The sequence below is a fragment of the Strigops habroptila genome, chromosome 5 (assembly GCF_004027225.2).
Source record: "Strigops habroptila isolate Jane chromosome 5, bStrHab1.2.pri, whole genome shotgun sequence".
Taxonomy (NCBI): domain Eukaryota; kingdom Metazoa; phylum Chordata; class Aves; order Psittaciformes; family Psittacidae; genus Strigops; species Strigops habroptila.
This window is the reverse complement of record NC_044281.2, coordinates 2469759-2486670: the sequence shown is the minus strand read 5'-3', so window position 1 is coordinate 2486670 and position 16912 is coordinate 2469759. Positions and strand designations below refer to the sequence as shown.

Here is a 16912-nt window from a genome sequence, read left to right as displayed (position 1 = left end):
CTTGGGGATGGTGGGCTGGTCCCTAAGCACTAATGTTGCTGCAAGTATGGGTGCTTGTCTTGGAATAGGATGGTGGGAGATGAACTGCAGTCGTGGTGGCCAAGCCTTTGTTCACAGAACAAGGCCAGGGCCTGGTTTGGCAGATGAGCCTCCATGGCTCTGGCACACGATTTGGGAGCTCAGTTCAATCCCTTCTCCCCCATGAGCCCCAGCTGCCACCCTCCTGCTGAGAGACATCCCATGATACTTCAGTCTTTATTGGTACAAAAGCCTTTAAACTGAAATGTAAAAAACAGGGAGGTTTCACAACAAAATGGTCACATCAGGGTCATAAGTTAACGGCTGCAGTAAAAAGGCTCCCAAGAAATTCCCTTTTGGAACAGTAACTCAAGGGGTAAGTGCAGAGATAAAAGCCCTGTGGGGAAGCCCCAGCTTGGCTTGGACCTGCCACAACCCCCAGTGTGACTGTCCCCAGCTGGGGCAGTGGCCATGGGGCTTAGTGGCCATGGTGCAGTGGGAAGGGACAGGAGGAGCAGGACACATTCAGGATGTCGGGAGAGAAGGCAGCAGCTCCCAGGGTGCAGGAGAGCCTCGGAACCAGTGCTGGCATTGTCCCTGCTCCTGGTGTCCTCGGGAAGCCCCAGCTGATGGCTCTCCCTGGGCCAGCCATGGGGCTATGACGTCTGTTAAGGCACAACTCGAGTATCTGTAAACACTGGTGCCCTCCTGGGGAGGGTTTGGAGAGGGATTCAAGTAAGGGTGGAAGCGAGACGGCAGCTCCCTGCTGTGCCACTCGGCGACATGGCTGTGGTAGCAGGTGGAGCATCCTTGGTCACCTCCTGGCCACAGGGGGCTTCAGGGCCACCTTCGGGGGGGTGCCCCGCTGAAAGACCAAGGCAGGGGATGGTGATACGGCTGCTCCTGGTGGCCTCTCGCTACAGCATGGTGCCTTGCTCTTCAGTGCTGGGAGAGGCTTGCGGGGTGGCTTTGGCTTCGCCTGTCAAGAGGAGAGACCCAAGGATAGAATCACAGACTGATTTGTGTTGGAAGGCACCTTAGGATTGTCCATTTCCAACCCCCTGCCATGGGTGGGGACACCTTCCACTAGAGCAGGTTGCTCCAAGCCCCTGTGTCCAACCTGGCCTTGAACACTGCCAGGGATGGGGCAGCCACAGCTTCTCTGGGAAAAGTCTGTGCCAGCGCCTCAGCACCCTCACAGGGAAGAACTTCTGCCTCAGAGCTCATCTCAGTCTCCCCTCTGGCAGGTTAAAGCCATTCCCCTTGTCCTGTCCCTACAGGCCCTTGTCCAAAACCCCTCTCCAGGTTTCTTGTAGCCCCTTTAGGCACTGAAGCTGCCCTAAGGTCTCTCCTTCAGGAGCCTTCTCTTCTCCAGGCTGAACATGAAGTCCCTTGCCTGGGCACCAAGGAGGGATCCAGAGGGGAATAGGGGGCAGAGAATGCCCCCCACCCCCCCCCACTCATCAGCCACCTGGTCCACTCCACAAATGTGGGGCATCTGGACAGCCCCACACATCTGGGGCTGTCAGGCCAGGGTAGGCCACCCCACCACAAGGTGTTTACCTGCAGGGGCTGTCCTGGAGAGGATGGAGATGTCACCTGCAGGACTGGAGCCGGTGGCTGCAGGGGCAGCAGAAAGCAGGGTGAGAACCTGCCCTCCCACCAGCACCCCCAAGGCTGCCCCATGCTCCACCCCGGTCCCTCACCTCTGGGGCCGGGCGGCAGGGTGCAAGAGCCCGGGTCCCCCGCGGGGCCACCGTGCTGCTGAGCAGGCTGGGGGGGCCGATGTCGCGGTGGGAGAGTGGCCTCCGGGGGGGGCCGTGTGTGGCCGCCCTCCTGGAACAGCGGGTTGGCCAGGCCTGCGGTGGGGCTGCTGGAGGTCCTCCTGTGGGGCACAGAGACAATGTGGTGCTGCTTCAGGCACCTCCTGAGCTCAGCCCCGCTGTGGGGCAGACGGGAGAGGAAGTACCCTTTCTGCAAGTGCGTTGTCCCCCTGCCTCTGAGGAGCACGATGCCACCACACAGCAGGATGCCGCAGAGTGCCAGCACAGCCAGCACAGCCACCACCACCACGCTGCTGCTCCCTGTGGAGACACAGCCATTGTTGGCACAGGCACCCCTAGGGACGGAGCAGCACCTGCTGGCACCACAGCAGGGTGCCAACCCCTCCCCATGGCTGGGGGAGCTGATGCTGGCCATGCAAAGGGGGTTCCATACCCGCCACCATCCCCGAAATCTGGTGCTCGCAGTAGGGTGCTGCCCAGCCTGGCTCACAGTGGCACTCCCGCTTGTGGTTGCACACCTGAGAGGAAGGAGGAAAGCGTCAGGGCAGTGGATATGCTACAGGAGCCAGGATCAGTGCTCTGAAAGACCATGATCCCACAGCGTACCCCATGGTTGTTGCACTTGGCCGAGCAGTTCTTGTTGCCATAGACCAGGAGATTCTGGCAGCGCCCACCATAGCAAACCTGTGGGTAGACAGGGGGGCTATAAGGCTGCCCTGGGTCCCCACAGGGTGGTCATAAGCCCCCAGACACCCCAGCATGGCCGCTCACCATCTCCTCTCCACACTTGGCACCAGTGGGCACCAGCCTGAGCTTGGCCACCACCTCATTGGCGTCGTTGCTGGCGATGACCGCCTTGCACTTGAAGCGGCCAAAGAAGAGGGAGTAGGAGCCACCGCCAAGGACAGGGCTGGTGTTGTCGCTCAGGCACAGCAGTGTGCCACACTTCACGTCCCTGCGGGAGAGCAGTCATGGGCAGCAGCAGCAGTGGGGTTTGATCAACCCCGCAGAGCCAACACGGGCACCACAACCACCCCCCCAGATCCTTACTTGGGGCTGCAGGGCCGCTTCCCATGCTCGGTGAGGCAGTGGAGGTGAAGGTGCTGCTCGCTGTTGTGCTTAAAGCAGACATCAGGAGCCACTTGGGCCTCTGTGGGACACATGGAAAGGATCACAGCAGTGCCATGCTTTAGCATCAGCAACCACAGCACTGGGGTACAGGAGGGGACCATGCGATGGCCGCGTGAGCCATGGCTCCAGCACATCACCCGGTGATGGGGTGAGGATGGTGGGGAGCTGCTACCTGCACCCCAGAGAGCGCGGCACTGCTCGCCATGCGAGGGACAGGCCCCATTGTAGCAATAGCCGTTGCCATTGTGGCAGGAGATGCCATTCTCCTGGAACACGTCCTCTGGGCACTCAGCGCTGAGCCCGGTGCAGTGCTCGGGCAGGTCGCAGTCGTTCTTGCTGGCCCGGCAGAGCACACCAGCAGCCTTCACCTGCACAGGAAAGGGGGTGTCAGTGCTGCTCCAGTGCTCTCATAACCCCACAGGCACACAGGCACCACATCCAGGCAGCACCTCAAAGATCCAGACACCACCAGGCATTGGACTGTGGCATCTTCCCATAGTTAAATCTCTCCCTGCAGGCAGCACCTTGTGCTTTGCTTTTAGTCTGGACTTGCCCAAGGGTCCTCTTGTGAGGGTGGTGAGGCTCTGGCACAGGTGCCCAGAGAAGCTGTGGCTGCCCCATCCCTGGCAGTGTTCAAGGCCAGGTTGGACACAGGGGCTTGGAGCAACCTGCTCTAGTGGAAGGTGTCCCTGCCCGTGGCAGGGGGTTGGAGGTGGATGAGCTTTAAGGTCCCTTCCAACCTAAATCAGTCTAATTCTATCATTCCAGCCCTGTCTCTTCACGTTAAGGCATTTCTTACGCCTGTGTGCAGGAAATGCACATGTATGTGCATTTCCAATGTATGTAACTCAACTTTCTTTCAGATGAATGGAGCAGAAGAGGTTTCCTGCATCAGGAATGGGCCGTGCTGATCTGTTCTGAACGTTGCCCAGTTCTTCAACACCTTCCATCCTGCACCTAACCTAACAGAGCTGGTGGACCTGGGCATTCCGGTATGCCAGAAGCAGAGGCTGCTTCACTTCCCCAACCCCTTCCCACCAGAGATGCTGCCTGTTCATGTAGTGAGAGCACTGAATAGAAGGAGTGATTCCTCCCCCAAAGCATTGCAGGAGGAATCACTCCTTTTGGAATCACTCCATTTGGCTCTGGGCAAAAGAGGCTGCTACAGAGGTCCCCAGGGTATGGATGCACCTTGCTTCCACTGGAAGCTCTGCAGGAGCTAGAGCCAGACTCCACTGGCAAGTACCTTGCAGTCCTGGCAGCATTCCCCCCGGGCGCACTCGGCTCCCTCTCTCAGCTGGCAAGTGGTGGCGTTGCAGCAGTGGTCGGAGCACTCCTGCAACAAAGGGAGCAACTGGAATCCTCCCAAGACCCCTCTTGAAGAACCTTTCCTGCCCTTCTGAGGGGACCCCAGTTCCCCATCAGCAGGTACCACTGCAGTGTGCCTGCCACAGGCTGAGCCATGGGGCAAACCCACAGCTCCATCCCAGGTGGGAACTGTTCCTGCCCCTCCTTTACCCCCTTAGGAGACCAAACTAAAGCACCAAAAGAGGCTTTTCAGAAGATGGACCCTGCTCTCTGGTAGCCTCACTGCACACCTCTGGGAAGGAGAAAACTTGAGGATCTCTGTGCTCCTTGGAGAGCATCCCTTCAGGTCCCAGAGCAGGGCTGTGACCTGGGGATTTATCCCAGAGGCGTTGCCTGGCCATTTGTCTGAGATGTCCCCACCTTCTGATGCACTGATGGGATGCTATGAATGAGGAAAAGGTGAGCACAGCTCTTCAAAGGACAACATGCCATGATGACCCACCCTTTGGATCATCTCTTTGGAGGATATGTTGGAGCATGATGTCCATCTTTCCTAAAATCACAGCCAGCTACATGAAGTGGGGCACACACCCAAGTTAAATGTCCTGCACAAGGGTATTTTTTGAAGCAGGATCAAGAACATGAGGAAGATTCTATGCATAGCATAGCCCAGCTCCCAAACTGGAAACGTCCAGCCACTGCTTCCATGCCAAAGGTGCCAGGACAGAAAGCTGCTAAGAGAGTGAACCTTCTCTTTGCACAGGCTGAGAGAGCTGGGCTGGTTCAGCCTGGGGAAGAAAAGGCTCCTTAAGGGGAGACCTTAGAGCAGCTCCCAGTGCCTAAAGGGGCTACAGGAAACCTGGAGAGGGGCTTTGGACAAGGGCCTGTAGGGACAGGACAAGGGGGAATGGCTTTAACCTGCCAGAGGGGAGATTGAGATGAGCTCTGAGGCAGAAGCTCTTCCCTGTGAGGGTGCTGAGGCGCTGGCACAGACTTTTCCCAGAGAAGCTGTGGCTGCCCCATCCCTGGCAGTGTTCAAGGCCAGGTTGGACACAGGGGCTTGGAGCAACCTGCTCTAGTGGAAGGTGTCCCTGCCCGTGGCAGGGGGTTGTGACTGGATGAGCTTTAAGGTCCATTCCAACACAAACCAGTCTGGGATGCTGTGATTCTATGAAGATGAGCCTTGCAAAGCATGATGCCCAAGGAAGAGACTTGCACAACCTTTTCCAAGTCTGAATGACACCTCTCAGGTCCCCGCTACCCCCTCTCCTTCCCGGGCTCTCAGAGCACATCCCTACCTCTGGCACGCCACAGTCACATTGCTCTCCCCGCTCCACAAACTGGTTCCCGCACACGGGCCCCCCGTACAGCTCATCTGCCCTGGGGACGTTCAGCAGACAACTGGTCCTGGGGTCCCCAAGGAACTGCCACATGTCCTGCTCGCTGCAGCGGCTGAACAGCTTCGGGTAAACCAAGCTGAAGGGGCACAAGAAGAAGGCAGCCATGAGCAGAGGTGAGAGCCCAAAGGGTCCTCGCACCCACCAGCCCAGGGAGAAGCTGGAGGGCCACCAAACAGACTCAAAGGCACCAACAGACCTTTGAAGTGCAGCTTCGAGTGGAGTGTCCACGCAGACCTGACCATCTCACAGGCTTCACCCCATCAGGACAGCACTGGAGGACACCTCAAAGTATTTGCTGCCCAGGGATATTCCCCTTTCTCCTTCACTCACCCAACACTCGCTGCCATGACACATCCTCCATCAGCTTTGGGGACAGGACAGCGGCAGCCGGCCACGTCTTCATCGTGAGACATCCCCAGGTTGTGCCCCATCTCGTGAGCCATGGTGGATGCGGCACCAATGGGATTTGTGCTATGGTCCTGTGGGACAAGAAGTGCAGTGTGGTTTAAATGTCCTCCAAAGCACCTCCATGGGGCCCACTGGTGCTCTCCAACTGCTCAGTGCCTGTGACGAGGCCCTTGGTGACATACATTAGTGGTGGCCTTGGCAGTCCTGGGCTAATGGTTGGACTTGATTTTAAAGGTCTTTTCCAACCTGGTTGATTCTGTGATTCTATGATTTGTTCCCTCATTGGTGCCATGGAGAGGTAAAGGAAGACGAAAGCTGGACTTCTTCCCATGGCCCCTGAAGACATCCAGACTGGGATGTAAGTGAGCTTAGATATAACATCTACCCTGAAACGATGCTTTGTGGTGGTTCTGGTCAGCCACAGGTCCCATGGCAACCACAAAGGATGCCCTCCCTGGGGAGGGATGAGCAGCACAACCAGGATGGCTGAGGAGAAATTGTGAACCAAGTCCCAGCCACCTGACAGGCAGTGGGAGAAGTCCTGTGTCCACAGAGCTGCTTGGGGAGGCTCTTCAGGGCTCAGCTACATCAGAGCCCTCCACAGGCACCCTGCTGGCTTTCCACAGATAGCCTGACACTTTGGTGGGGTCAGAGATGCCAGGGACCATACCCCTGTGGAGGCTATGGAGGACGAAAGCTGGAGAGCAATACAGGAGAGACCCCCCTCTGGGAAATACAGTGCAGGGAAGGCAGATGGTGGGACCATGCTGCCCACCCCGGCCATGCCCGGGCAGTGGGACCCACCTGGTTGACACCACCCGAGTCCCTGGTGCACATCACCAGCTTCTTGGCGAGCCCTACAGTCGTGCCATGGAAGTCTATGCCCCTGTGTGGGATTGAGATGCCACCAAGGCCACCGTGTGGCCTGAGTGGCAGCAGGGCTGCAGGAACAGCGCAGTGGTGCCCCACACTCCGTCCTTACGTGATGAGCTGGGCATTGTCATGAGGCTTCCTCCGCAGCAGCTCTGCCTCCCGCCAGTGGAGGAAGTTGTCCAGCGTCACCTCTGGGTTGGGGCTGACCACAATCTTGTCCTTGTAGCTCCACACCTCCAGGCCGATCAAGGCAACCCGCAGGCGAAGAGGCTGATAAAGCTGGAGCAGGAGACAGTCCAGAGGCAGCGCTTGGATTTGAGCTGCACAAGCAGAGGGAAGGTCCCACCTCCCTTTGGGGAACCACAAACAAGCCCAGGACCCCAGGAATGGGTTGCCCAAGGAAGTTGTGAATGCTCCATCCCTGGCAGTGCTCAAGGCCAGGTTGGATGGAGGCTTGGGTGGCATGGTCTAGTGTGAGGTGTCCCTGCCCATGGCAGGGGGGTTAGAACTAGATGATCTTAAGGTCCTTTCCAACCCTAACTATTCTATGATTCTATGACCCCACCTCACTGTGCAATACCAGCTCTGTCACCCTCTCAGTAAATAACAAAGATGGGGTGACTATGTAGGCAGGGTTTACTTAGGAACTATGGGCTCCCTCTTGGCCAGTGAAGGCTGGGATGCTGCTCCCATGCTGCTGACCAAAGAGACTGAAGCAAGGCAAGCAGAAACCCCACCTTGTTGCACCGCATCCACCACCCTCCCCTTGTTAACACCCGCTCCAGCTTGAGAGTGGCCAGTGCTCCCGGGGGTTACAAGAAGACATTTCTCCTCCCTTCCCTTATGAGAGCCAGGAGGCAGTAGTCCCATGCTCCCAAGGTCCAGGGTTAACCTACTCGTCACGTCCACTTTGCACACCCTGTTGGCCAAGGGATTTGAGATGGGCTCCAGCTCCATTACCCATGCCAATCTCTCCTCCATCCTGTTCATGCCTGTGCTGGCACTGCAGGAGCTGGAAGGGCAGATTCAGACCCCTGGGCTCACCTTGTCAACATGGTTCACGATTTCCTTCATGCGGTTCTGAACCGTGCGCAAGTCCTTGTGTTTCCTGAACTATGGACACAGAGAGATTTCCAGGCTGGCTTTGACCTCCTCGTTACAGTGGATGAGAGCAAAAATGCAGGCACCAGCTTGCCCCTGACCTCACTTACCTCCTCGTTGTCCACAACCAGGACCAGCTCCACGTATCGGGGGCCTTTGTGTAATGGAATCGATTTCTGGAAGGGAAGAGGAAAGTGAGTGCAAACAGGGACTCAGCTCTGCAGCTTGCTAAGCCCTTCTGTGGGATGTGTTGTATCCTGGGGTATCTTCCACTGTTATTCAAGGCTAGTGGGTCTTCTAGCTCTGCTTTCTGATGTTACTTTGCTGGGTGTTTCAGATGTCTTCCAACGTACATTCCAGTGTCTGAAGGGGGCCTACGAAGATGCTGGAGAGGGACTATTCATCAGGGACTGCAGTGATAGGACAAGGGGTGATGGGTTTAAACTGAAACAGAGGAAGTTCAGGTTGGATATAAGGAAGTTCTTCCCTGTGAGGGTGCTGAGGCGCTGGCACAGACTTTTCCCAGAGAAGCTGTGGCTGCCCCATCCCTGGCAGTGTTCAAGGCCAGGTTGGACACAGGGGCTTGGAGCAACCTGCTCTAGTGGAAGGTGTCCCTGCCCGTGGCAGGGGGTTGGAACTGGATGAGCTTTAAGGTCCCTTCCAACACAAACCATTCTATGATTCTATGATGCAAGAAGAAACCCAAGCCTGCTACTGGGGTAAAGCACAAGATGATAGGCTCTGCAGGCATCATGGAGCTCATGGGGTAAGAGGATGCTCCTGCTAATGGTACAGTATCTGAGGACTTGTACCCACCAGAAGCTAGGCCACTGGGAGCAACCTGTGTTTAGATACCCAACCAAGAATGCACGGGAGAGGAGCATCTCCAGAAGATGTGGGATGACCCCACTCCTCCCCTGGACTCCACAGGACCCAGGCTCTTGTAAACTCAGCTACAGGAAGGAGAAGCAATGCAATCCTTAACCCAGCGGTGGAGCTTCATGGCTGCAGGGATTTTTGGCTCATGGTCATATTCCAGGGTGGCACCAGTCTCCCGGCATGTGCCACGCTTCCCCCGCAAGTGAGCTGCTCTGTATACTGCATGCAGGCCAGCAGCATCCGCCTCCAGGGGCTCCAGCAGGAATGTGGTCCCATTCACCTGGAAAAACCCACTGCCAAGAGAGAAGGTGGTTGTCAGGTTAGGGAGATACCCAGCACAGCATGGACAGACCCTATATGCATGCTCATAAGTGGCTGTGATACAAAATATAGCTGGAAATCCCAGGTAGGAAACCACCTTGCCCCTCTGTAGGCTCCCACAGGCAGATTGGATGAGCTGCAGGTCACTGGTGGGATGTGACAGGTTCTTCTGGCCATGTGCATGAAGCCACACTCAATGCAAAGTCCCCAGCAGCCCCTGGGCAGTGCATGAGGACCCACAGAAGTACAAGAGCTCACAACAGCACAAGGGACTGGATGGCTCTTCCCTGCAACCTCACCTGGCCCAAGAGCACATTCAAGGATGGAGCTGACCTGGTGCATAGCAGGAGATGGTGAGCAATAGGAAATGTGCCCACAGCATTTGCTTTTGGAGGCTGCAGAAGCATCATTGGAACAAAAGGACTTTTAGGGAGGCTGGAAACTGGCTGCTGGGCTGGAAGGGAGCAAACCATGGCACAGCATCTGTGGCTGGTAGCAAGGGAGCATCATGTGCTTTGAGCAGCAGAGATGTCCCAGGGTGCACAAAGGAGACCTGCTCAGCACTAGCAGACCGGGTTTAACACAGCATTTCTGCTAAGCAGCTCTGGATTTCAAAATGCCTTCTGTAAGGTGTCTCATGTGCCCTGTCTGCATCATCCTTGTCTCCTGCCCTGCCCTTGCACATCTTAACATCAACATAAGGAGGATGTGAAGCAGTTGGAGCGAGTCCAGAGGAGGCCATGGAGATGCTGCGAGGGCTGGAGCAGCTCTGCTCTGGAGCCAGGCTGAGAGAGCTGGGCTGGGGCAGCCTGGAGAAGAGAAGGCTCCTGAAGGGGACACCTTAGAGCAGCTCCAGTGTCTAAAGGGGCTACAGGAAACCTGGAGAGGGGCTTTGGACAAGGGCTTGTAGGGACAGGCCAAGGGGAATGGCTTGAACCTGCCAGAGGGGAGATAGATTGAGATGAGCTCTGAGGCAGAAGCTCTTCCCTGTGAGGGTGCTGAGGCGCTGGCACAGACTTTTCCCAGAGAAGCTGTGGCTGCCCCATCCCTGGCAGTGTTCAAGGCCAGGTTGGACACAGGGCCTTGGAGCAACCTGCTCTAGTGGAAGGTGTCCCTGCCCGTGGCAGGGCGTTGGGACTGGGTGAGCTTTAAGGTCCCTTCCAACACAAACCATTCCGTGATTCTATGACTCTAGGAGCTCAGCATGGCTCGGAGGAGATGCCAGCTGCCTGCAAGGCAGCTCACCATGAGCACACCTTTGTGCTACTGGCTGCAGCATTCGGGGTGAGTTTGCTCTGGTCTGCCCTGGGAATAGAGGAGGGATATGGAGATCCTACCTGAGCCCACCGCAGGTGCTGATGCTCGCCGCTGAGTTGGCGTGTCCTTGCACATGGCCCTGATAAAAGCAGTGGTCCTGCCGACAGCAGAGAGAAGAGGTGTGGTGGGGCTCTGCATGGCAGGATCTCACAGGAGTAGGAAAACTGCTGTCCTTGGAGCCAGCCCCATACCTGAACATCCGGCTTCTCCGTGACCTCTGTGCCATCGGCCAAGTAGTGCGTCTCAGTGTAGTGCTGCCCCAACAGCTCCCTGCAGGGTGGGGAGGGGGCATCAGCAGTGACTCCGGGAGAGGATGGAAAGCAAAGCTTTGGGGATGAGGTTGAGGATGGCGGGCCCATGGCCTCTCCCATGGGGGTTTGGCAAGGGGGAGAAAACCAAAGGCTGAGGGCTGAGATCGCTGGTGCAGCGACACTAGGTCGTGGAGAACTGATGTTCACAGCGAGCCTCTCCCTGGTCCACCCGCACTCACTTGTTCTTCTCCAGCCTGAGGAGGTAGTCCCTGCCTTCAGCATGGATGCTGTAGAGGACACGGTCAGGGTAGATGCTCTGCATGAAAGATAGAGGACATCAGATACCCACTGTCACCAGGAGCAAGAGCTACAGAAGAGAGCCCCCATCCTGCCCAGAAAGGGAATGGGGTCTACATGCACCCCACTGGAAGGCAGCAGTGGGATGGGAAGCTAGCTTCTCATCCTGGAGGCATGCAGCAAAGACATGGGATATTAGAAGGGAAGAATTGCATGTGGACAATACCACAAATCCCTGGCACATCCTGAGATAAAGAACAGGTCACCAGCAGTGAAACAGAGTCAGCAAAGTGTGGTTTCCTGTCTCCAACATGTGGCTGCATGAAACTAAGTTTTCTTACTCATCAGTCACAGAGGTCCTTTGCTGGGGACTGAGATCAGCATTACTCATGGGCTGAATCACAAAGATCCCACTGCCCAGCAGCTCTCATTCCTTACCTCTGACTGATCTAACGAGTAACATCACAGCTAGGGAATAACCTTCTCTTGCTCTTCATCTCTACTGAGAGTAGATTTTAGTGTCACTATGTACCAGATCCCTCAAGGTGGTGGAAGGGACCTCGAGGCATCTCAAGTCCAACCTCCAGGTCAGGGTGGCCATGGGTCAGCCCAGCCAAGCTCTGAACCCTCAGGATGGAGATATCCCTCCATAAGAAACATTTCCCTCTGGGATGTTTTGTGATCTCTACCTGCAGAGGTTAGGTCACTGACCTCCAGAGGTCCCGTCCCACCAGAACCACTTGGAGAGATGATGATCCCTCACATAATGCCCCATATCAGGCTGTACCCTTAGCGCCAGGGACCACCACAGCACAGAGACCTCTCCTGATAGCATATCCTGAGCTCTTGCAGGATCCCAGGGTAGAGAGCTGAGCAAAAGGCAAAGCAAACACCTCCCAAGGGCCAGCATTCTCCTGGATGAGGTGTGCAGCCTCTCCCCGGGGAGGATGACAGCACCTGCTGTCATATAATGGGTCAGCATTCCCGGAGGGATGATCTACAGCCTGGCAGGAGCTGGGGGCTGAGCAGGAAGTCCTGCTGACTCAGCATCAGCGGGGCCAGATGGGGTTTGCCCATCACTCAGTCACCTTCAGTTCTATCTGAGTTGCGTTCCCAATCCAAAGCAATGGGCTGCTGGCCACAAAGCATCTTCTGTGCATTCCAAGTGGGTTGCAACAAGCTTGCCACACTCATGGGTCCTGGGCAAATTCTTCTCTTATGAACAGTGTCTCCTGTCTGCCCGCAAAGCGATGCTTTGTTATTGCTGGCAGAGCTGGAGCCAGGAGAGGGCTTAGGGAATGGCAGGAAAGCCTTTGGAAGGGGGTGGTGGTTTCAGGGGCTGCCTGTTGGAGGCAACCGCAGGGCAAGTTTAAAATAACACAGTCCTGATAAAGCTCCTCTGAATCACCCCCTTCCGTATTCACATAGGCTTTGCAAGGGCTCCAGATAGGAAGGGTTTGAAACACAGCTCAGCCCTGCCCCTGAGTGAGCCCTGCTAACCCCATGGCCGTGCTGAGCAAGCAAAGCAGAGCTGTGGCTACCAGCACACACGAAGGAGGGGTTTCTTCCAGACCCAGAGAGCTTGCAGAGGATTGGGATGGGATGCACCATCCCACCCCATACAGGGTGTTTCTTTCCTGGGTAGGAAGAAGAAATGGGTCTCACTAGGACAGTAGAGATGGGGCTCATTGTACCGTGCCATAGAATCATAGAATCACAGAATGGTTTGAGTTGGAAACAACCTTAAGATCATCCAGTTCCAGCCCCCTGCCATGGACAGGGAGACCTTCCACTAGACCAGGTTGCTCCAAGCCCTGTCCAACCTGGCCTTGAACACTGCCAGGAATGGAGCATTTACCACTTCTTTGGGCAACCTGAAAAGACCAGGTTCACAGGGAAGAACTTCTTCCTTAAATCTAACCTGAACTTCCCCTGTTCCAGTTTAATCCTATCATCCCTTGTCCTGTCACTACAGTTCCTGATGAAGAGTCCCTCTCCAGCATCCTTGTAGTCCCCGTCAGATATTGGAAGCTGCTCTGAGGTCTCCACACAGCTTCTCTTCTCCAGGCTGAACAACCCCAACTTTCTCAGCCTGTCTTCATATGGGAGGTGCTCCAGCCCCTGAGCATCCTCATGGCCTTCTCTGCACTTGCTCCAACAGCTCCATGTCCTCCTTATGTTGAGGACAGCAGAACTGCACACAGTGCTGCAAGTGGGGTCTCATCATAGGAGCTGCAGCACAAAGGAAGGCAGGTTGCTGGGCCACCACTGTGCCCTGCTCCTGCTCCATTTGGCCCCACTGCTGTCCTGCTGCTTCCTGCAGAGCCCCAGGGTAGGCCGGCAGGAGCATGGCTGTCTCCTCCCAGGCAAAGGACTTGCCCCTTTGCATCAACTGGATGTGCTGCAGGGTATCAGCAGGGATGTGCAGGCAAAGGTGCACTGAGGGAGAAGCCAGCAGCTTGCAGCGCTGGGTCTTGCACAGGCTGGGAACCACCCTCCTGTTTCAATACAGCTCTTTGAAAGGCTGGAGCATGGGGATGAGAGAGATGTCACTTCTGCAATCCAGAGCATTTAACCATCAATCTTCTTGAAGGACCTTCTTGCTCTTTTTTCACATATCTTTGCATGAAGAACCCAGGTTTGCCACTCGCCCTGTCGTGGCCCTGCTTAAGAAGGCCATCATGGGCTGTGGAAAGGAGATCCTGTGCTGCAGGACCCAGGTTTCCACCCTGTCTGCAGGCCTGAACATTCTGATTTAAGCAAAGCCAGAGGGGAGCTGGTTTGCTTCAAACCTCACCTGGCAGATCCTCTGCTGACCCAACCTCATGTGTCCTGACCCAAGAACTAACTAGCTCTTGGCTCATGTCAGTCAGAGACTGCTACTACAAAGCCACAGGAGGAGCCGGCACAGGGAACACCCATCCAATTACCTATCGTCACTTCAAAGAGGGGCTTGGTGGTGGTCAAGCCTTGCTGAGAATCTCCTCCCCACCAAGAAGGTATGGGGAAAGCCAATCCAACTTTTGTCCAAGAGGAGGAAAATGGCTTGAAAGGCAGGAGACCTCATACCCTCAACAAAGCAGGTTTGGGAGGTCCAAGGACCACCCAATCCTAGACTGAATCCCAGTGCCGCCAGGCAGACACCACCCATGGCTGTCCTAAAACACACAGCTCAAGGCAGAGGTCTTCTCCCATGCTGTGGAAAGCAGAGGGATCCCAAGATGGGTGAGCTCCCCTTTCCGGGGTGGGGATTGGTGCAGAGCTGCCCAGAGCGCCCAGCACAGATGGTGTCTCTAAATAGCCTGGGGAATGTTTATCTCGTGGACAAGTTTAGGTTTCTAGAGCAGAGAAAACAGATGCTTTTGGGGAGTGTTTTTGAAGCGAGTTTATCAGGAAGGGTTTGAATCACAGATGAAATGTGCTGTACGAAGGGTTTACTAGAGAATAAATGTCCCCAACACCTCGATCTCATCAGGTGCTCAAGTCGGTGCTTTTTGGCCCTAGAAAATGTATTTGGCTCAACTGGCAATGAGGGAAGAATCTTTGAGGTCAAGGCCATGGTTCTATGTATGTCAAGCCCAAGCACTCAAACCTCCTGAGTCAAACACCAACTCCTTCCCCCAAATTACAAGGTTTCCCAAGAAAAACAACAGTGGCTTGCTTTCATGTGGATTTCTGCAACTTTCTGATTCTTATTTCCCTGCCCCAAAGGACAAAAAAAGCCTCAACTTCAGCAACCACAGCAAGAAAAGTGCTTACAGCTCAGTGAGGCTTTGCAAATCCCTCCTTAAGCAAAGACCAGATGTCACAAGATCACTGCAAGGCTACAAGAGATGGAACTGCTGGGTAATGTCTCTGAAGAAAGTGCTGGAGAAAGCAGACCCCTTCTCTGAGAGCCCACCCTAACACCTGCAGTGCCTGGGTTTGACCCAAAACAGCCCAGAAAAGCTGAGCTCATCAACCGCTTCAAGATCTCCAGCCTCTATGGTGGAAGCAATGCAAGAAACTGCCACTCTGGCACAGAGCTAAGGGGGTCCAGCTTCAAGCCCAGTGATGTGGTCTCTTATACCCTCTTTCCCCCCCAGCTCCCTGCAAGGTGCTGAGCCAGGTTTTGGGAGGCAATGCTACTCACCGATGCCGCAGAGAGGTCCCTCTTCCCCCGAGGCACCAGCACCTTGTGTGGTATCACCCTCTCGTACTTCTCAACATGGGTGAGCTTCTCTTCCAGTCTGGCAGCCCCGCCTGGGAAAAGTTAAAGGACTTTGAGCAGGGATGCCCAGGAACAACCCAGCCAGGGGGTAATGGAAGTGGTGCAGGGAAGAGCCAAGATAGCAAGTCCTGAAATAGCTGCTGGGAACGTACCTCCCTGACGGGCTCCAGGGGTCATAGAATCATAGAATGATTTGTATTGGAAAGGACCTTAAAGCTCATCCAGTTCCAACCCCCTGCCACAGGCAGGGACACCTTCCACTAGAGCAGGTTGCCCTGCCAGCAAAGCCCTGTCCAGCCTGGCTTTGAACACTGCCAGGGGCATTTACACCATTCAGGGGTGCTCCAGCCCAAGCACCCATCCCAGCTCAGCACCACACATGGGCTTACAGGTTCCTTCCAAGCTGGAAAACCCTACGGAGAGCCCGGTGTGCAAATAAAGACGGAGTATTTCAGTTCCCCATCTCGATGCCACAGTCTCTGACTTGGCGTCTGGCAGCTGCTGGGGAGGGGGGGTGTTGTGGAGAACGGCTCGTGTCTGGGCTGACTCAGCCCTCCTCCCACCCTCGGCTTTTATCGTGTTCTGCGATAAACCCTTCGCCTTTTCCTCCCCGGGAGCCCCGACATCGCCCCGCAGCCGTGCCCCTGCCCCGGGGCTTCGGTGGGGCGGCGGGGCCGGGAGCTCCGGTGCCCGCGCCCACGACCCCCGGCTGAGTCAGCGGCTCCCCCCCTCTGCGAGCACCGCAGGCTGGTGGTGACAAATTTCCTCCTCGCTGAGGTTGGTGCCTTTACATAACGGCGGGTGCCCCATCGGGGGGTCACCGAAAGCATGTCCCTCCGCATGACCCGGCCCCCAAAGCCCCTTTCTCCACCCTTCGCCCTCGAGGGGGCTTGGGAAGGCGATGCCGCCTCGTCGCGCCGTGGCCACAGGGCTCAGCGCGGCAGATGGAAGCAGCCAAAACCTTACCGAGCTGCGACCCGACCCCAAAAAGCCACCGCAACACGCAGCTCCTTGTGCATCCCTTCCTGCGCCGCTTCCCACGCGGCATTCCCCTTAATCCTCGCGGGGAAAAGCATCTTCCCCCGAATCTCCCGGTACCTCCAACCCTGCCCCACAGCAGATCCCCCCCCTCCTCCACCTCGGGGGAGCCAGGCTTTTGCCGTGCGACCCCCAAACTTCACGCCCGCCCCGTCGGCGGAGCAGCGGCTGCCTGCGAGCTGTCCCCTGCCCGCCCCACGCTCACCATGTCCCGGCGGCAGCAGCAGCAGGAGCAGGACGAGCGCCGGGGCCATGGCTCGGAGGTGCCCGCGGTGCTCCGCCGCGCCGGCAGCCCCCGCCCGCCGTGACTCACGGACGGGACGGGGCGGGACGGGGCGGGACGGGGCCGCCCCCGGCAGGGGGCTCGGTGCGGAGCGGGGCCGGGAGAGGCGGGGGGGAGTGTCTGTGGGGGTATCGGGGAGGGTCCATAGAGCATCGTGGGCTGTCCACAGGGCATCGGAGGGTGTCCGTGGGACACCAGAAAGGGTTTGGGGGATGTCTGGAGCAGAAGTGTGATGAGGAACGGCTGAGGGACCTGGAGGGGTTTAGTCTGGAGAAGGCTCAGGGGTGACCTTA

The 16912-nt window shown here is 56.5% G+C and overlaps 1 protein-coding gene across 1 annotated transcript; it reads right to left on the bottom strand.

Moving 5' to 3' along the window:
* Nucleotides 1–241: 241 nt before the first annotated feature.
* Nucleotides 242–16667, bottom strand: ADAM8 (ADAM metallopeptidase domain 8). The gene is made up of 22 exons (XM_030486164.1): nt 16542–16667; nt 15221–15330; nt 11031–11107; nt 10732–10810; nt 10561–10637; nt 9009–9195; nt 8134–8199; nt 7967–8035; nt 7032–7201; nt 6854–6935; nt 5972–6120; nt 5540–5717; nt 4180–4269; nt 3106–3301; nt 2853–2952; nt 2574–2757; nt 2409–2486; nt 2236–2320; nt 1988–2102; nt 1725–1903; nt 1582–1638; nt 242–997 (listed from the first exon to the last, which is right to left on the bottom strand). Exons 1-22 carry the CDS (start codon nt 16588–16590, stop codon nt 936–938), a joined length of 2439 nt encoding a protein of 812 aa, XP_030342024.1. The 5' UTR covers nt 16591–16667; the 3' UTR covers nt 242–935.
* Nucleotides 16668–16912: the final 245 nt, after the last annotated feature.